We start from the raw sequence: 20,398 nt of genomic DNA, 5'->3' as shown, positions 1-20,398 counted from the left end.
GGTGTAAAATAAGAAATACCAAGAATGCGCTTAATTATTTACTAAACTAGCCCAGAGTTACTCAAAATGCTAATGCACTCATTACCTACTGTTAGAGACCAAAATTAGTAAATTATTAAGTTTATTTTGTTATGATTAGGAGAAAATTAATCAAGTTAGAACTGCGCAGCTACTGCATTCACGAGATGATAAATGCACTGAAAATGATGCCAGTTCGATTCATTGATAATATGGCTACAACCATTTGTTTCGCATTTTTCTTATCTTATCTATAATTCTTGAAAATTTGATTTTTCATATGCGGGTCTTTCTGAGGCCATGTATTTATTTTGTCCGCCATTCCTCTGTCACAGAGAGTTCGAAAAACATTGATTTTAGAATAAATGCGATCATAATAACATCAAGACCAGAAATTAATAAGTAATAATCATTAGGTTATATTACTTACTACTTTTATGTGTTGCATCGCATCGTCTGATTAATGAAAAAACGCGATTTTAACCCCAATCCAGCAAATCGGGAAAAACTGTTCTGTTTACAGCTCGAGTTTCCTAGTTAATATTATTCCACTGAGCACGTGGTTGGCATGTGCATATATCTGCTGTGGAAAGATGCGTTTATTACCATGATCATATTTAATTTTTCATTGAACAAGTCTTGATAATTTGTTCCTTTCTTTAAGACTCAAGAAAAAAGCTAAAAAATGTCCTAAACATACGTGTTTACAGCGGGTGGTTTTTCTGTTGCGATAGAAGTTATTTTCAAATGGGGCACTGCAAGGAGGATGCTTAGCATTTAATTTGAAAATGTTAAACAAAAATGAAAAAAAATTGAAATTAATGTCTTACATTCGAAAAGTTGGTACATATGTCTATTTTGTTAAGCAGTTAGAGAGATAAAATAGACAGTTAGAGGATTTCCTTTAGGCACCTCACATAAATAGCTAGATTGTTTGCAATAGCCCACACATTGTATTGAATAATGTTTGGACATAAAAACGCACCATGTCTCATTATGCTGACAATGTTGTATGTTTCTTGCTCAGAAATCGTGTGACTGTGATGCAAGGTATATATATAATATATTTTTCAATAATATTCTGTTAACGTGCGCTTTACTTTTTAATTTGAAACTTAATTTTCTTTCAGCAAATTGTCAAATATTGGACTGAAAAACGTTTGTCCAATCAAATTCGAGTATGCAACAGAAATAAAGAGAGGAGGAGGAAAAATGCTATGTTGTGTTTCCTACCAGGCAATGTGTAACATTCGCAAAGTGCGACAGAAAAAGGTAAGAAAATGTTAAAGTACCTTTTTGCTGTTTTTCCTTGTCAGTATATTACAATGCAGTTTATGTTTATACTTAACAGGAATTGCTCGAAGAGAAACCAAACTAACAAGTTGAAAAGTGCTTGTTTGGCTGACCGATTCCGTTACTTCAACGTGTGGATATTCTGTCCGGACAAGCATACATTTGAATATGTATCCGTGCTGTTACCTCAGTGCTGTTCCTGCAGAGAGTACAAGCTCTGCTAGCCATAAATGGAGCAGCATAGAATCCATTGTTCTAAGGCTGAACATATGTAACTCTCTAGAGTTTATACAAAAGATGAGCCTTTAGCATGTTGCAGGATTTTCTTTTGCTGTTAAAAAACATAGATAAAATCATTGATGCTATGTTAGAGTTTTTTATTTATTAAGGTAAGGTTTGCGTTTACAGGGAGATAACTCTTGCGAATCACCAAAGCGTTTGAAACAGGCGAATTTAAACCAGCGATGCTAAGCACCTCGGTAACGAATTTCCTCTGTCATACTTGATGTTTGTTGTCACTTATTGTTAGGACCAGGACTAAAAACAAAGGACGTTTTCAGGAGAAAGTCTTATAACAAATCAAAGCATAGGAATCTTAGAAGCCTTTGAGATTAGCGTGATGCATGTGGATGAACCAATAAAGGAGGACTTGTTTATTTTCGATACGGAACGTGGCAAGTTGCACGGCCATTCCCGTGATTCCGATCAGAAGAAAGTCATTGACGCATTGTGCTGTTGTGTGTTTCTCGCTTCACCACTACAATAAAATTTTAAGTGAGAATGGGAAAGAAAAAAGAAGAGATCTGAGAGTATCCTGTAAAGTATTATGCTATATGCAGTCTGAACAGGGAAGAAAAGTCACGGTGCATTTGACCATGTCCAATGATGATGTTGACAGTTTGATTGTTGATAGTATTTTCATCAGGTAATTATTTATCTATTCATTTTACTGAAAGTTATGAATGATCTACTGACTATGGATTTAAAAACGCTGAATAAACGGTACAAGGATGTCAGGATGTGACTAATATCTCAACATTGCCAAAAAATAAAAATACATTCTTTCAAGAAATTATGAAAAATAAAATCTTGCTTTTTAGGCCTAATATTTGTAACATTATTGGAACAGGTATTCAATTGTTCAAGTTACCTTTTTAAATGAGTTTTGATTTTAATTAATATCTCATTTTCTAATTAATAAAAAAGAGATACAGATTGTGCATGACAAGAATATTAATTTTCTTGATCAAACATTTGCATTTCACTAATTCAATCTGTAAATTTTTCAATAATTTCATATTGATTCTTCATTGATTATATTGGAAATTTATTCATTTCATTGAGTGAATGAAACTCAGTGCAATTCCTTATGCAATTCCAAAAATGCAATTCCTTAAATGTTATTGTAAAAATGAACACATATGATTTCAGATCATGGGTCATTAATTGGAATAGATAAGAACCAAAAAAAGTACTTTAGTGTTTCCTTAAAATATTTGTGCCATCAATCAAAGTAGAGTTCATCCCATATCAGCTCAAGAATATTAAAGAAAGTTGGATTGATCAAGCTAAGATGTTGAACCAGACATGGCAAAATCAATGGAGATTTGGAGAAGAACTTCTGACTTGTTATACCCAATGCATATTTTTATATGTCTATAGATTATAAAAGAAAATTTAAATGTTTAACAACATCCTATCTATTATATACATGCTGTTTTCCATATATTTAGAAAATATGTGTATGTGATGATTGCAGTGCATGCTCTGTTTGTCCATCTTTGAATTTGTTTTCAGTAAAATAAATGTATGCATCATAGGTATTAATTGAAGGTTGCTTTTGTCTATACTTACATTTAACAAGTTTCTAAAAAGGGTTTGTAAAATTGCAAGGAAATTAAACCATGAACAATTAAGATTAATATTTTTATTCATTAAATTTTTTTTACCAGGACCTAATATGCTCAAATGAGTATTTCTGAAAACTGATGAATGTTGTACATAAAGCTGCAGTGAACATGTAATATAATTATATCTACTGTAACAGTTTAAAACATGACACTTGGAAATTGTAAGGTTGTTAATTTAGTAGGAATAATAAGACCAGTTTAGTAATTTATTTACTAAAATTAAAATCTTTCACAAATACATGTAGTTTATTTTCAAATTGTTTACATTTATAATCTTTTAATTGCTTTCTTCATTTTGATTTTAAAAAGGAGAAAATTTTGTTATATTTGAATTATTATTTCATGGATATCAAGGAGATATATCTATCACTGTAGCATTAATTGCTTCAGAATCTTTTTCCCTGTTCTTGACAAATATTTATGACAGTGTTATGTCATTTTGCAAAATTTGCCTTTTCTCTGAAATCAGAAGTACTCTGTAATCTCATTAAAGTATGAATTGATGTCACTTAGAATTCATATTTATTTTGTTCTATCTGATATTTCAATTTAGATTCTCAGACTACCTAAAACCAATGACTGAGCTAATGTCCATGAAGTGTAGAAATAGGCCATCTTTAAAAATGTTTGGTTTTCGGCCTCTCCAGACCGACTGAATAAAATGACCAGACTGAAACCTTTTTTTCAATGCAGGGTCGTATTTTTTTCTTTTTATTCCTCTTATTCCCCTTAAAAAATGTTGTTGAAGATTTTCTCACCTACCGACCCAATAATTTTACCCTGAGTCAAGAGAGGGCAAACAAACATTACTTTAAAGATAGCATTTCTACTCTTCGAAATAAAGAAATCATTTAATTATAAAAACAGCAGCTTCGTGCATGCAATGCTTACAACATTTCACTCAAAAAATGGTATACATGTATAATGACAGTCACCAGCCCTAACTGAATAAAGATATTTTGCTGCAAAGATGTCTAGAAGTTACTACATGTTGGAATAACTAAATCAGCATGAGGTCAAATTCATAGGCTTTTAATTGGTTTAGTTGCAACATGTTCTGGAGTATGTTTATATACATGTACTTCTAAAGGTGTTGCAGTATAACTCATGGACAATTTCATCAGAATATTCAGATGAAAAGATTGCCATAAATACTAGAGTTCTTCCATGGAAATTTTTTTTAGACCATCATGTAGCACAGGAGGAGTTTTACTTTGAATATTTTTGGCAAATTTATGCCTAAAAACAATATCAAAAATAACATTTAGTGTTAACATTCACCATGACAAGGTGATATCAATGTTGTCTTTAAAAGTGTAGAAAAAGCCTGATTTTTATGTTCCGAACCCATAGTATAGCCCCTGTTTCCATGGAAATAATATTGGGGACATACATATTTTTTTAGTTCAAATTAATGAAAATGCTCAAATTAATAACTTCATGGATTTTGATGGAATCGGTAGATATGTAAAACGTTGATTTTTATATTTTTGTTGCCATGGCAACGGTTTCACTTTATCAAGGAAAATTGAAAAATCTTCTTTTTTACCCAAGTTTTCACATTTTTGATAGCGGAAAATTAAAAGTTTAAATAATAGAAGCATGAATTATACTAATTCAGGTCATTTTAATTATAAAAGTTTGATAATTTATAAAATAAATCATTTTTTTCAATGAAAATAATATTCGAGGTGAAATATGAAATATGTTAAATTTGGCGCCTTTTACTAAAAAAATGGGACGGGCAATATCTTTGAAAATCATATTAAATGATGAAGCTAATCTCCCTGAATAAATTGATATATACCGTGTGAGCATATTAAAAAAAATATGAGTTGGAGGGAGACGCAAACCTTACCTTAAATATATTGAGATGACGTACAATATTCAAGCTCAAAGGTCCATTTAAAGATACAAATTTTGGAGCAGAGCAAACCTGGGCCTCTAAAACATCAGTCGGGATCGGGTACAATGTAGATGTGAGCATCCCCTGCCTACCGGCCACATCTCGGTGTCAAAACCGGGAGAAAAAAAAATCCGTTGTGAATTCATTTTATAAATATTGGTCTTACAATTAGTTTGAAAATGTCAATCAACATTTGACTTAATGGAAGATTGTATTTTCTGACAAGATCATTGTATCGACTATAGAAATTACGAAATCACTTAATCACTTTAAAAAAGAATGATTGTTTTATAAACCTGTTTGTCATTAAATAACCTTGTTTTAGAAATTGTTCATACGTAGAACATGCTCTTGCGCATCGAATCAACTTAAGATTTTAAACTCCTATGCAGGTGATGAAAGTTTTATGCTACATAAGTAAATGAAGTTGACAAATGAAAAGTTAAAGCCATCAGGTTCATAAAATTTTTCAAATGGTTGTTAAATTACTACAAAGATCTTCTCTAGTAAACGGTAGCTAAATATGAAACTGATTTGTTAGATGTATATTCCTTTTTCATAATGTTTGACGAATAATTTTCAAATTGTCATTTAAGTAAGAGGAAGATCCACTTAGGGCCTTTTTGGCCCTGAAAATTTCTGAAAACAAAATATGTTTGTGAAACACTATGCACCCAGCGGCAACAACGTTCAAAAAAGTATTTTTAGCACACAGGCCGCAGTCAAGGTCACACAATCATTGTCCTTGGTGTCATTTGAAAGCACTTAATTAGTGGAGTTTGCATGCCAAATATGAAGTCTCTTTCTCCTATAATTTTAAACGTTTTAGCGAAAGTTCAAAAAGTTTTTTTAGCATATAGGTGACAGATATGGTCACAAGGTCATTGACCTTGGGTTATTTAAAAGAGCTTAATCATCGGAGTATGCATACCAAATATAAAGTCTCTATCTTTCAGGGTTCAAAAGATATGACGAAGAAAAAGTTGATAACAGACAGACTAACAGATAACAGACAAACAGACAGACAGGACAAAACAATATACGCCCCGATTCTATCGATCCAGGTGCATATTAATACTTTCAGTTTAGGTTGAAAATACAGTATTTATCACTTAGAATGTTTGTAGCCATGGTTCTATTGATAAGACGTAATATTTCCTCTAGTCATTGCATTATGACATCATAATTTATTTTTTGGATCTTTGACTTTGCTCATATTTTAATTCTTTGCTGAATGTAGTCAAATACACATGTTTTCTGCAAAATTCGAGATCATTGAATTTTCTTAAAGCCTGTTTTTCAATACTTTGATTCTCAAAAAGAAATTTTATTATAGAAAATAAACGCACTATGTGTCTACTTTATTTTGATCTATGAAATAGGAAAGAGGGTGGTAATTAAGGGCCATAAAATTATGCAAGTGAACTTAGATCTTCAGTAGGTTATTTTGAGCTTGTGTTATGGAATAAGTTTAGATAATTAAATTTGAGTTGAAACACGTTATTTGATTGGGTACAAGACTTTATCCATTTTGTATAACATGATTTGCCTACGTCACAATGAGTTACGTCAAAAACGTATTACTCCGCTTGACGTTACTTTTTAAAATATGCTTCATTTGCAGCCTATTTCAGGAGTAGAAATTGTCTCATTGTCTTCACCAAAATTAAAATATAAGGAATTAAGCTTCTTTCAACTTTCGTTACTTGGGGCAGATTATGTTTTATAAACCGCAAAGCATAGAGGTATAGACATTTTACATTTATTGAATTTTTTTTTAAAATGTTGAATATATGTTTTCATTAAAAAATAAAAATATCTTCTTTTCAGTAAAACGATTCTTTTGTTATAGATGTGGGGATGGTGGTAATGTGTTTGTTTTTTACAAAGGGAGAACAACTGTTGTCAAGTTCATCATCATATGCATAATTGCATTGTAAAATCATCAATTATTTAATAGTACTTTAGTCAAAGAACTATATGTATAGTATATCAGGCAAATGTAGGAAAATGATCTAAATATTCTACTTTTCATTTCCATACGATAAATTTTTTAGAACACTTCTTTCAGTTTGCTTATCTACTCACTCTGGGCATAAATTCAAGGAATTCAAATAAATAAATAAAAAATAATATATTACATTTTATTTGTGACTATTAGAGTGAATAAATGGCTCTCCCACAATTTTTAACAATTCACACCACACACTTTACACATAACAAAGCGCTTTATTTTGGCTTCTTCAGTCGTACTTAAAGACAGTGGACTCCGTGTCTCTCCTGGGGGCTTGTAGGGGAGGGACGGCAAGCATCACTTGGCTGGCGTCAGGGTAATTATGGAGTCCGGCTTCCCTTAGTTTGGCCTCAAGGCGTATCCAGGGATCTGTTGTTATCTGATTAAATTAAAAAGAATTAGTGAACACTGGGTATAATTTCAAGCATTGAAAACAAAAAGTGTCCTCATATAGAAGGTGATCTTCCTGTTTGAGTGGAATGTGTTTATACATGTAGCAAACAAAGGCTTATCGATGTTTATTTCTTCATCTAAATCGTTGTTGGCTTCCCATGCCTACAAAAGAACAATTAGAGAATGGAAAAGTTTAACAGTTCTTCCATTTTTCTCCTTCTTCATTTACGGAAGAATAGCACATGCGAGTACTATTGAACTAATTTATAATTTATAAACAGAATCAGAATTATTTAGTTGTACCTTTGTAGCTGCAATCATTCTGACTGCATCACTTTCAGCTATAACTCTAACCTATACATATAAAATTAAGTGATATAACATTGTACATATACATATACGCATAAATCATCAATGTTTCTAGCTCATCGTTGATGCACTGCCACACCCAACAAACTAGACAGGTATTCCTTACAGCCACGTAGTATCGTTTTTGAAAGGGGGGGGGGGGGGCAGCCACAGAATTTTTGTTGACCTACCTGAAAAAATTGAAAAGAAAAAAAGGGGAAATTGAAAATTGTTCAAATGCGCAAATCCTATTTCATAGAGGGGGATGTTGGAGAGGCCAACGCAACCTCTTTCAACTATTTTCATTTTTTGCATACAATACTACATTTCCCTGATATCAATTAAATGTATTATATAGTGGGGGAAGGGGCAACCAGCCTTTAGATGAACATTCCAAATAGTAAAAGTATTGTTGGGACCCCCTTCCGCCTTTTTGCTACGTGCCTGCCTTATACAGTGCCCACTGTCCAATCCGACCACTGTGCAATCCGGCACACTGGCACTTCCGACGTAAATCTTTATTCCCAAAAATATCTTTATATAACTTATATTGAAAAATACTTTACAATCCGACCACTGTACATTCCGAATTCCGACACCTCTTTGTAAACACAGCCTATTAATTGCATTGCAGTTTCACCTGTGTTATCCGACATAATTACACGGCTGGTTAAACCCCAGTGGTGAAGCCTTTGTTTACACTGTATGACACATTGAGTATGATAATGAGGGGATTAGTTACGGCTGAACGCACGCAGTCACCTTACCTGTGTTAATAATTGGCACACTAGATTGATATGTTTTAATACAGTTATGATGATCAGCTCGGGTTTAAATTACTTTTCAGTGATGTTATCGATAATTATAATTGTTTGCAATTTTTTCCAAGGTTAGATTTTAATTATTTAACTATTAGCTTGTGTGTGACAATTTGTTTGGACATTGAAATGCATCAAAGTAACAGGACCATTGATTTGAGAATTGTCACAAACAGTATGAAATACATAACCATATTAAAGAAACAAATAAAACAAAATTTTTTTTTGCTGAATATAACATACTGTTTATCCTGGGGGAAATAAATTACGGAATAAAGTCAGGCATTTAGTCTACTTCCGTTTCCAAAATGGCGGCCATCGAAGAAGGAATGTAAACATGTGCTGATTAAAGATGGCAATAACTATTAAAAACCAATTTTTATAAGTCATTTTATTAGAAAAATGTTATCACAATAAATTAAAAAGTAAATTCAACAATTTCATTTAGGAGAATAGCCAGGTAAAGTGATCAAACGAAACGAAAGTGCAAGACTGAAATTTGCTACGATGTATTGTCAATACATGTAGCTCTTTACATGGACTTGAAATGTGACAGAAATAGCCAACACTGAGTAATCCGACACACTGTTTAATCCGACATAAATTTAATTTCCCATGGCATGTCGGATAAGACAGGTTTCACTGTACATGTATTTACTTATATATGAAAAAGAAAAGAATTGTAAAAGCAAGAAAAACATGCTGCTTGAGATTTAATTTCTAGAGGCAACTCAAGTTGAATTCAATAGTCATTTTCCACTAATGTCAGACAGAAAGAAATTTGCATGAGAATGACATGCATACTGTGAAATCACAAATTTTCATGGTGGTTTACTTTTTCGTTGTTTTCAAGGTTTAAAGAGACTCATGAATACATGTCCACCACGAAATGTAAAATGGTACATACATAACTAGTCAACAATTCTTCATATACGAATTCAAATCCCCACGAAACAAGAGATTTTACTCCAACTATGAAAATTTGACCACATGAAAATATGTGATTTTACAGTTTTACATAATTAGGCTCCTGATCTTTTACTTGACGAAATTTTAATTCAGTTGAAATAATAAGAAAATCAACTCATTTGACTGTTAAAGTACTATCATAAAGAAAACAATTAGAAAATAAAACATATAATATAATAATATACTTCAGCCAATTTGTAAGTATTATTGAAAATGATTTTATATATTTATAGTAGATAAATTAGCTAAAATTATTTTAATTTATAATTGAAAAATGATTTGATTAATGATTTATATTTTTTTTTATTTTGATTTTGATTACAATTTCATTTTAATGGTGATATTTATTGCTTTTAGTTGAATTCTTTTTAGATATACATAATTATACAATATGTACAAACTTATATGCCCTTAAGTTGAACATGTATAGCTCATGTTATATCTATGCAGTTAATTGCTTTTTTTTCGTTACTTAGCATGGAATTAATTATAAAATACTTAATCATATTGAATATAACCCCAATCAATTAATAACACAGTACAGTGCACAATATCGCTCATACCTGATCCCTCAGGATTTCCAGTCTTCTCTCTTTCTCTGTCTCTACCTCAACCTTATGTTAAAGGAAACACATTCACGGTAGCTCAGTCGGTAGAGCGCTCGCTCCGTGATCGGGAGGTCATGAGTTCGCATCTCGGCCGTGACTGACCTAGTCGTTAAAATGGGTAGCAACTGTTCCTTCGCCATGCGCTCGGCACTTTGAAGTGATAGTTGCGGGTCATTCGGATGAGACCTTAAAAACTGACAGCGGCAGGCGTTGGCACGATAAAGATCCCTCACTGCTCAATGCTCAATGAGTGCCGAGTAAAGGACAAAATTTGAAGCCCTTCACCTGCATACGGTGACGTCTCCATATGAGTGAAAAATTCTCGAGAGGGACGTTAAACAATGTACAAACAATCAATCAATCAATCATACCAGTGCCCAGGACGTGATGCGATGTGACCTGTGTGAGAGCGCTGTGGTACAGATGCACTGCGACACATGTCTTGTCAACCTGTGTAAGGCCTGTGTGGGAGAATATTTTTCTGCTGATCTTTCAAAACCTCATAAAATTATTGATTTCAAGGCTAGGAAATCTACTTTGATTTACCCTAAATGCACGTCACATGATGTGAAAACATGTGAAATGTACTGTACTCAATCTGACATTCTTGTCTGCAACACTTGCATTGCATCTGATCAACACCTAGGTCATAGATTTTTGAAAATTATGGAATAATCTTGAGTAAAAGAAAAGAGCAGATAAAAAAGGAGCGTACAAAATTAACAGAAACAATCTATCCAACTTATCTGGGCATTGCAAGTGATGTAGAAAAAAGATGAAATCTATTACAAGAGGAATATGAAAATCTCCTGGCAGTCATAACAAAACAAGAAGAAATTTGGCATAGAGATATTACTGAACTGGTCAATAAACTTGAATTTAGAACTGATGAAATGAAAAAGAAACAGTTCGAAACGCTACAGAAACTTTTTGATGAAATAAAACAGAAAATATCCGAGATCCAGGATGATATCAATTCAATCGATGATGCTTTAAATTCCACAAATAATATGTTTGGGACCCTGAATTTTCTCCCAATAAAATAGAGGAATAGCAATTGTGTAATTTTATGCCTGGTATTTTGAAAGAGGGTGAATACAAATTTAACATGACAAAATCAGATTCACAAGAAGCTGGATCCTCTCCTCTAGTCAAACAGCTGCTAGATGAACCAGAGACTTTTACCACCATAGACACTGGGTTTATATGTCTTTACAATGTGGCCAGTTTAAGTGATGAAGAAATCTGGACAAGTGGAGGTGACAAAACCATGAAACTCTACAGCATCAGTTAAGGATCACTACTTAAATCAATAGCAAAAAAGTCAAAGAACAGAGCAGAGTACATAGCAGTGACAAAAAGTGGAGATCTAGCTTATACTGATACCAATGATAGAACTGTAAACATTTTGAAGAATGAGAAGATGGAGGAGGTGATCAGACTACTGAACTGGAGACCTAATGGTGTTTGTATAACCTACCATGGGGACCTGCTGGTTACTATGCTTAAAGATAACAAGCAATCCAAGGTTGTCCATTACACCGGATCTACTGAGAAACAAACCATTCGTTTTTCAAGTATTACAATATCATTAGAGAGAACAGAAACCTGGATATTTGCATGTCTGACCGGGGAGCTAACGCAGTAGTGGTTGTCAATCAGGATGGGAAACTGGGGTTTAGGTACACTGGACATACATGTACCCCTGCTTCAAAGAATAAACCATGTGAACCACGAGGAATCACCACAGACAGTCAGTGTCATATCCTAAAAGCTGATAAAAACAATGACTGTAATAACAGTTACTTTAGAATTTGCTGTTTTAGCTTTCAACAACATGCATGCAAATTTGTCATGTATTCAGAAACATTTACTTTACAGTATGAGAATATTGTTTATCTCTATAGATCAAATTCTTGCAAGAACTATTTTGAACAAGATGATTCAGAGAATTTGTGTACCCCTCTTAAGAAAAAATCACACCCTCCCCTTCCTCGGATTTACAAATACTAACGTACGTAAAGGGCAATAGGGATCGTAGGGAGTTTTGGTATAAATATTGACCCCAAAAACCATTGCTTCTAGAGAGAAAGGTTTACGCACAGAAAATATTTATTAAATATAGTATGTATTACTATAATATATATAAATGTATCACTGTAAAAAAAAAATTCAACTGACGTACCAGGTCAAGCGTTCGGGATTGTATAGATACAACATAGTGAAAATTACTTATAAATTCTCGATTTACTAATGTTATCTAGAAAATCTATATTCAATATATCGTTAAACTACTTTTAGGGTAGTGATTGTATGGAAAGAAAATTTCCTTTCTTCTTAGTGATATTCACTAAGTCTTCTTAGTGATATTCACCACGTTAGTACCTGTTATAAAAATCTGTTACATAAAAAAGGGCACACATTTCATGAACTTCAATGTCAGCAATTGTGAAAGTATCATTTAGCACCTTTGAGAAGTACTGTCTTTTACGTTTATTAATGTATTTAGATTAACATTAAAACTATTAGTTAAGTTTACTTGATATTTAGTAGTCTATTCAAACATGAATGCAGTTGACTTATCATCTAAGTCATTAATAAGATATTTAGCCTGACAAGAATGGAAATTTTTTTTATTTTACTTTGGTATTGTACTAACCATTGTTTTATATGCAAACAAAACTTAAATGGATATTTATTTTATAATTTTATCAAAATTGGAAAATGAAACATAAAGAATCAAGAAAAGTTTCGTGTTACAGGCTGTGTCTGGAAAGGGAAAATATGAACGTTTGAAGAAGAATTACTTTATTTTATCAACAACTAAAGGAGAACAAACCATAAACAATCATGATCTTCCGTTCATATGTGCAGCGACACTAGCACTCAAAAGTATGATTTAAACGGAAAATATTCTTTTTTGGCATTGTGTGACTATTATTTACTAGTCTTATTTTCAAAATTAACCTGTTGAAACTTCTTAGTGTTTTTCGAAAAGATGGAATATATCAGTTTGTTTCATTTGTAATATAAATTTGGCACTTCATAACTCATGGCGTTTAAACTAATATTGAAATAATTTACGCTATGGTAAACATGTTCATTTTAAAAAATCAAATGCTAATATAGAATTATTTTGTTCCGCGAAAAGGAAATCTCTGTGATCAAGTGTGTTATCAAAGTTTTATAACTGAGTATATGTATGCATGTATTGCGCAGTTGCCATATCTAGTTTGAAATCAATTAATTTAATAAAATTCTGTTACCGAGACATAGTTTGAATGCGGAGTTCATCAAATTTTGTTGGTTTTAATGTATCGATTTCATACAACAAGAGGCCCATGGGTTGCATCGCTCACCTGAGCACTGGGGCGAAGGAATAAGTAAAAAGCAATCCAGTATTGAAAAGCCTAAATGCATAAGTTGTCCCGATCTATCCCTAAAAGATGGGGGGTGATTTGAATTAAATTGAATACTAAGATAGCTTACATATTGACTTACTATGGCTTTCCCCCATTAACCTATAACTTTCATTTTGGTCACACCCTCCCCCGGGATAATGATTTGAACAAACTTGAATCTACACTACCTAAAGATGCTTCAACATTAGTTTTATCTTTCCCGACTCAGCGGTTCTGTAGAAGACGATTTTTCAAACATGCAACCAAATATTTTTTTTTTGATTTTTTCCCTTTGAAAGAAGGCGTGGCCCTTCACAAGAACAAACTTGAATCCCGTTTGCCCAAGAATACTTTTTGGCAAGTTTGGTTGAAATTGACCCGGTGGTTCTGTAGAAGAAGTCGAAAATAAGAAAAGTTTGCAGACAGACGGACAAATGGACGGACAGACGGACTACAAACAAATTGTGATCAGGAAATTTCACTTTAGCTTTCAGCACAGGTGAGCTAAAAACTACATTGACATAATTTCCAACTTTCTATGACGATAAGTAGTTCATGGAAGGTAAGGTTAAGAATATGCTTTCGACCAGCGGAGTAATGAGTTGTTCTTCATGTTGTGAGTTCAAATTCCACTGCAGGACTTGGACATCATTCGTTCAGAAAAGACCGCTTAAACCCAGGTCCTCTGTCCCACTATGTGCTGGCACAAAAAGATATCTCACTGCTCAATGGCCTAAGTACTAAATATAGGTCTATATTTGATTTCTTCAGCTGGCAAGCTTTGGCATTCCAATATACTTGATAGGGAATTGAATAATCAGCTATCTATAATTACGTAATTATGTCAAAACATTATAATTAGATCTTTCTTATAGGAAAAAGACAAGGAATTACTTACATATTTAAGTTTTTGAAAATTAAAGTGATTAATGATAGTTATATGTACAATGCAAGAAATGCGTGCTTATGAATGCAGCAGCAGTAGCATATACAAATGGAAGATGTTGATTGTTCATTGATAATCCTCCCTTAGTTGTTTCATTATATATAATATATAAGTATACCATTAGCAAAAGTTGACATTTTTCCTTTCTAGCTAGACACCAGACATTTATCATTAAGTCGATTACTGACTTACGTTTTTCATACTGATTGTAAGGCCATTTTATAAACATTGAATTGTTGACAATTTTTTCCGTTATTTACTGATCATGAAGAGGAGCATACGGCGGTTGTAACCGATTGGCCGGGGATGCTTCATTGTATCTGATCCCACTGCAGATGTTTGGAGGTCCTTGTTAGCTCTGCTTCAATTTTGTATTGTTTAATGGACTTTGGGACTTGAATACTGTTCGTCATCTCCATATACGAGTGTTGTCCGTAAAGTTCGTGGACAAGCTAAAATTTTAAATAAAAATGGTGTCATTGATATTTCTTATTATCATACTTACTGTAAATGTATTACATTTGGCGTGTACCATATTTGGCAGAAATTCAATTTTCAGCAAGTTAGCGTAGATTTGATTTAACGTTGTCTAAATTTGCTAGTCATAGAAGATAATAGAAGATAATACAAGACATTTAGCGATGTATTTGAATTAGTGGACTCTGTTTTCCGCCAATATCGCTAAATAGAATACACCGCCAAATGTAATACGCTTACAGTATAATCCTTTATGTGAATTAAAAAATGTAAAATCATATTAAATTTTAAATATATAATTAGAATCATAGCTTAATTATTAGACTTGGGATTGTTACCCGGAGCACCACAAAGTTTTTATTAAAAGTTATTTATCACTTTATAAATTTCATTTGTATTTCGTAAAATTTCGCGGAAATTGGGATTGCTTTTACATTATGAGGTTGACAAAAGTTAAAACCTCAAACCTGCAAAATTTGAACATTTAGAGTTTAGAAATGGCTGAGAAATAGAGGTTAGAATATATTGAGACAGGATCTGCATTGTTCGAAAAAAGGACGTTTTCAGAAGGTGGAACAGAGATCAGTAATAAGATTCTGCGTAGACAACGGAAAAACGCCATTAGAGACCCATAAATTCTGTTAACAGTCTGGAAAATTTAGTAAATGAAACCGTTCTATAGTATTTAAGTTGAATATAAAATTTTCGGACGGAAGGAACAGTTTACAGGATAACATGCGTGAAGTACGACCATCATTACGAGATTGCAGTGCGGTAAAAATAAATTTCGTAAAGAAAAACAAAATGAAAATTCTCGACGGTTACCTAAATGATTTTTTCATGGTGGCTGATCTTGAAGTTCATGAAATGTGTGCCCTTATTATCTTAAAGATTTCTAAAAAAGATACTAAAACAGTTCTAGTGAAAAAGGTTTTCGTGACTGTTTCGCAAATATTATTTATTTTTATATAATCAGAAAAGGGTATATAAAGATTCGGATGAAAATCAGAACTTCACTGGCCTCCGTCAAGTTCGACTGTCTGCCATCATGGAGGTAAGCTTTTTAATTAGTATCTTATTTTAGTTCTGTTAATTATTTTTTTTAATCTTTCTTTTAAACAGCAATGAAATTAAGTTATGTATAAAACAAATGTAATCATACATAACGAATGCAATTTTCCCTGGAAAATAGACGGATTATATTTAATTGTTAACTTAAAAACTTAATTAATCTTGTTAATTTACTACATTTCATTTAAAAAGAAATAAGTAGGTTTAACCTTTTTTTCATCATGAAAATCCTAAACAGGATTGCTTGTAAATTCTTATCTGAATAATGAAGAAAAATATCTTACTTGTGATTCTATAAATATTTCATCTATATTTCATTTTTAAATATTTTTAAATTCAGTTACTTCACACAGTCTTGTTCTAAACTTAATAACATTTTCACTTTCGGTTACTGTTTACCATATTAAAATCAATATAGAAATTCAATCAGAAAAAAAGTTTTTAAGTACCAAAGTTTATCTTTTTTAATTTATATTATGCTAAAATCCTTTCAAATACTAAAGGTATATATAATTCATATAGTCAAGTCAAAATTTTTCATTTTGTAATACAATTTCTCTTTACCCTGTACGGTTAACATCAAAGGATCAAAAGTTAATTTGAAGGTTCACACGAATTCCAAACAAAGTGTACAGTGTATACACAGAGACCAGTAAGTAAATGTCAATCATGTTCCAGCATCCAATGATGGACCTTCATGCACTTGATTGACAGGCTAGGGCTACCCAGATCAGGTATTTTTGAAGGCGATGCTTAAAATCTTTGCATTTACGAGTACCGTCATGGGGATTTGTATAAAAATTTCTAAAGAAGTGTTGAAGAACTGTTGTATTGTCCTCTTTGGAGTTTATTTGTATTTTATTCACATCCACTCTGCTTCTCTTATTCCAGCATGGATACAGTTAATATTAATTTTAATTTTTCGGTGTAATCAGATTATTTTTTTACTTTCATAAATAAATTATATCATCTCTTTATAATTTTGAAGATTAATTCCACGTTTTGTTCAAATTGCTAACCAATGCTATTAATATTTTTATTTATATTGCAGTGCGTTTGGATACTTGTAGCAACAGTATGCCTTGTTATCTGTCTAACCGAGGCTTCTGGTGATAAGAAATGCGATGTTATAAAGTTTGGTAAAGGGAAGTATGACAAGAAAAAAGAATGCTGGAAGAAGGAACCTACAACGCCTAATTTGGAGGCTACATCTGTGCCTCAATCTTTGAAAATCAGGTCAGAATGTACCTTGGATTCAATAATCCTTAACATCAATTACCATATAGGCCTAAATCTTTGAAAATTAAGTCAGAATTTACCTTGTACATCAAGGCCCAAATCTTTCAAAAACAGGTCAGAATTTACCACCCGTTCAGTAATCTTTATCATTCAAATCTTCATATTCAAATATTGCTTGATTGGAAGTGCAACATTTTATCACAATTGAATATTTTGGTATGCAAAAAGATCCCATATCTAAAAAGTTTTAACAATTTGGTTAATGATATCGATAAAATGTACTGATAGTTTGTTGTCATAGTGATATATGATAGTAAATATTTTCTGTTCATAAAATCAATCAACCTGATTTTTGAAGTATTTTTATGGTTGAATAAACCTCCACTTCTCATTCGATGAATTTCTACATCTATATCCGTGAATATAACTTTATTTCCTTTTAAAGCATCCCTTACCTTTATTAGTTACGTAGATAAAAGAAAACTTACAGATATAATTTCCGTAGAAAGAGAATCGACAAACACCTTAACGTCTTATAAAAAAAATACCCGTGTCTTTGCCTGATAGTTGAGTCACAAAGAGTCTTGACGTTTTAGTTTCTTGAAAACATATGTAATTTAGCTTTAAACAAAAATTTGCCCCTTCTATTTTGCCTTTAAGATGGTCCGATTCCCAGGACTAAAAATCAAGGTTTTGGTAATTAAACGTACTCACAAAAATGAGTTTGAATCGTAAAAATACTGTATAATTATATACCCATGTTATTCTTTCAAAGTTCTTCATTAAATCTAATCATATTTTATAGGGGAAAATATATTAAATCTTAAATATATTTTCGGGAAATGCTAATTAAGGTACTGACTAGACCTTTGGTAAAAATTGCATGTTTTAAACTTTTTACTCCAAACGTAAAAAAATATTTAGTGTAAAATGTTTGTTCTATCATTATAAGATAACACAGGTCACTTTTAATATCATATAATGTTAATAAACATTGGTATCTAAGGTTAGATTACAGGAAATTTTATTTCTATAAAATGTATTTACTTACATGTATGTACTTCAAGGAGATTTCCAAAGGCCCCTGAAACATACCGAGATACATGTACCTAAAATGAAAATTGTTGCACGAAAAAGATTCAATATTAAGCTCAATTTTGAGCTTTTTTAAATTTGATATTAAAAATAAGAGTTCTTCCAGGATCAAAAATATTAAAAAATATTCTGATTTTTAATTGAAGAATTAGTACTAAACAAAGTTCCCCGCAGAAAATTAGGGTACCTTACCAGGCATTTGGACATGATACCAGAGTGTCATTTTTCTTATAAAACAATTATGGGTATTTTTTTATCTTCTGAATGGTCTATATCCCCATTTTTGGTGTACTTATATTTAAATGTCAAAATCAGAAGACATTAACAAATATGAATGAATTTTATATAATACCAAAAGATACAAAGCATATATTTGAGAACGTGTCGTCTGACCTTAAATACAAAACATAGTCTTCATTGAATGTTAAGAAAGTCATGTTGAGTGTGTATGTTACTTATAGATTACAGAGCATTTAATGGTACATTGTTAGTTAACTATTACTTTCTAACCCAGTTAGCCAAATGTAAGCAACAGTGAAAGGATTTGTATCCATAGTTTTCGTCATATTCGTTCGAATGAAACCTCAATATATCATGACTGTTTATTTTTCAAATCAAAATTAAAATTATATTTTAGGAGAAAAATTCAGCGTGCGCTGAAGTGCAGAATGGGAATAAAGAAGTTTCTAGCTCAGAAATCGTGTGACTGTGATCCAAGGTATATATTATTTATTTTTCATAATATTCTGTTAGAGTGCGCCTTACTTTTTAATTTAAAACTTAACATTTTTTTCAGCAAGTGGTCAAGTATTGGACTGAAAAATGTTTGTCCAATCAAATTCGAGTATACAACAGAAATTAAGAGAGGAGGAGGAAAAAAATGCTATGTTGTGTTTCCTTCCCGGCAATGTGTAACATTCGCAAAGTGCGACAGAAAAAAGTAAGAAAATGTTAAAGTACCTTTTTTGCTGTTTTTCCCTTGTCAGTATATTACAATGCAGTTTATGTTTATACTTAACAGGAATTGCTCGAAAAGAAACCAAACTAACAAGTTGAAAAGCGCTTGTTTGGCTGACCGATTCCGTTACTTCAGCGTCTGGATATTCTGTCCGGACAAGCATAGATTTGAGTATGAAACCGTGCTGTTACCTCAGTGCTGTTCCTGCAGAGAGTACAAGCTCTGTTAGCCATAAATGGAACAGCATGGGATCCAATTGTTCTAAGGCTGAAAATATGTAATTCTCTAGAGTTTGTTTCTACAATAGATGAGCCTTTAACATGTTGCCGGATTTTCTTTTGCTGTTAAAATACATAAATAAAAGCATTGATGCTATGTTAGAGTTTATCTTATTCATGAAATATATTGAGATGACTAACAATATTCAAGCCCAAACGTCCATTAAAAGATACAAATTTTGGAGCAGAGCAAACCTGGACCTCTAAAACATCAATCGGGATCGAGTACAATGTAGATGTGAGCATCCCCTGCCTACCGGTCACACCTCGGTGTCAAAACCGGGAAAAAAGAAAATTCCGTTGTCATTTCAGTTTTTAAATATTGGTCTAACAATTAGTTTGAAAATGTCAATCAACATTTGACTTAATGGAAGATTGTATTTGCTGACAAGATCATTGTATCGAATATAGAAATTATGAAATCACTTAATAACTTTAAACGGGACTGATTTTTTTATAAACCTGTTTGCCAATAAATAACCTTGTTTTAGAAATTGTTAATACGTAGAACATGCTCTTGCGCATCGAATCAACTAAATATTTTAAACTCCTATGCAGGTGATGAAGGTTTTATGCAACATAAGTAAATGAAGTTGACAATTGAAAAGTTAAAGCCATCAGGTTCATAAAATTTGTCAAATGGTTGTTAAATTACT

The 20,398-nt window shown here is 32.2% G+C and overlaps 2 protein-coding genes and 1 long non-coding RNA gene across 3 annotated transcripts; all 3 read left to right on the top strand.

The window, feature by feature from the left end:
* The first annotated feature begins 1,032 nt into the window (after window positions 1-1,032).
* Window positions 1,033-1,588, top strand: LOC134262019 (uncharacterized). The gene is made up of 3 exons (XR_009990924.1): window positions 1,033-1,068; window positions 1,149-1,290; window positions 1,370-1,588. It is a non-coding gene; the product is annotated as an uncharacterized LOC134262019 (long non-coding RNA).
* A 9,797-nt stretch (window positions 1,589-11,385) lies between these two features.
* Window positions 11,386-11,925, top strand: LOC134262025 (uncharacterized). The gene is made up of 2 exons (XM_062744403.1): window positions 11,386-11,536; window positions 11,594-11,925. The coding sequence occupies exons 1-2, from the start codon at window positions 11,386-11,388 to the stop codon at window positions 11,923-11,925; spliced, it is 483 nt and encodes a 160-aa protein (XP_062600387.1).
* A 5,257-nt stretch (window positions 11,926-17,182) lies between these two features.
* On the top strand, window positions 17,183-19,833 carry LOC134262018 (uncharacterized). Its single transcript, XM_062744398.1, has 4 exons — window positions 17,183-17,408; window positions 19,144-19,224; window positions 19,303-19,446; window positions 19,528-19,833. Exons 1-4 carry the CDS (start codon window positions 17,194-17,196, stop codon window positions 19,691-19,693), a joined length of 606 nt encoding a protein of 201 aa, XP_062600382.1. The 5' UTR covers window positions 17,183-17,193; the 3' UTR covers window positions 19,694-19,833.
* Window positions 19,834-20,398: the final 565 nt, after the last annotated feature.

Source organism: Saccostrea cucullata, unplaced genomic scaffold (assembly GCF_032062105.1).
Source record: "Saccostrea cucullata isolate Sc308-1 unplaced genomic scaffold, CSIRO_AGI_Scuc_v1 ctg2101, whole genome shotgun sequence".
NCBI classification, from domain to species: Eukaryota; Metazoa; Mollusca; class Bivalvia; order Ostreida; family Ostreidae; genus Saccostrea; species Saccostrea cuccullata.
This window is presented reverse-complemented; position numbering and strand designations above follow the sequence as displayed.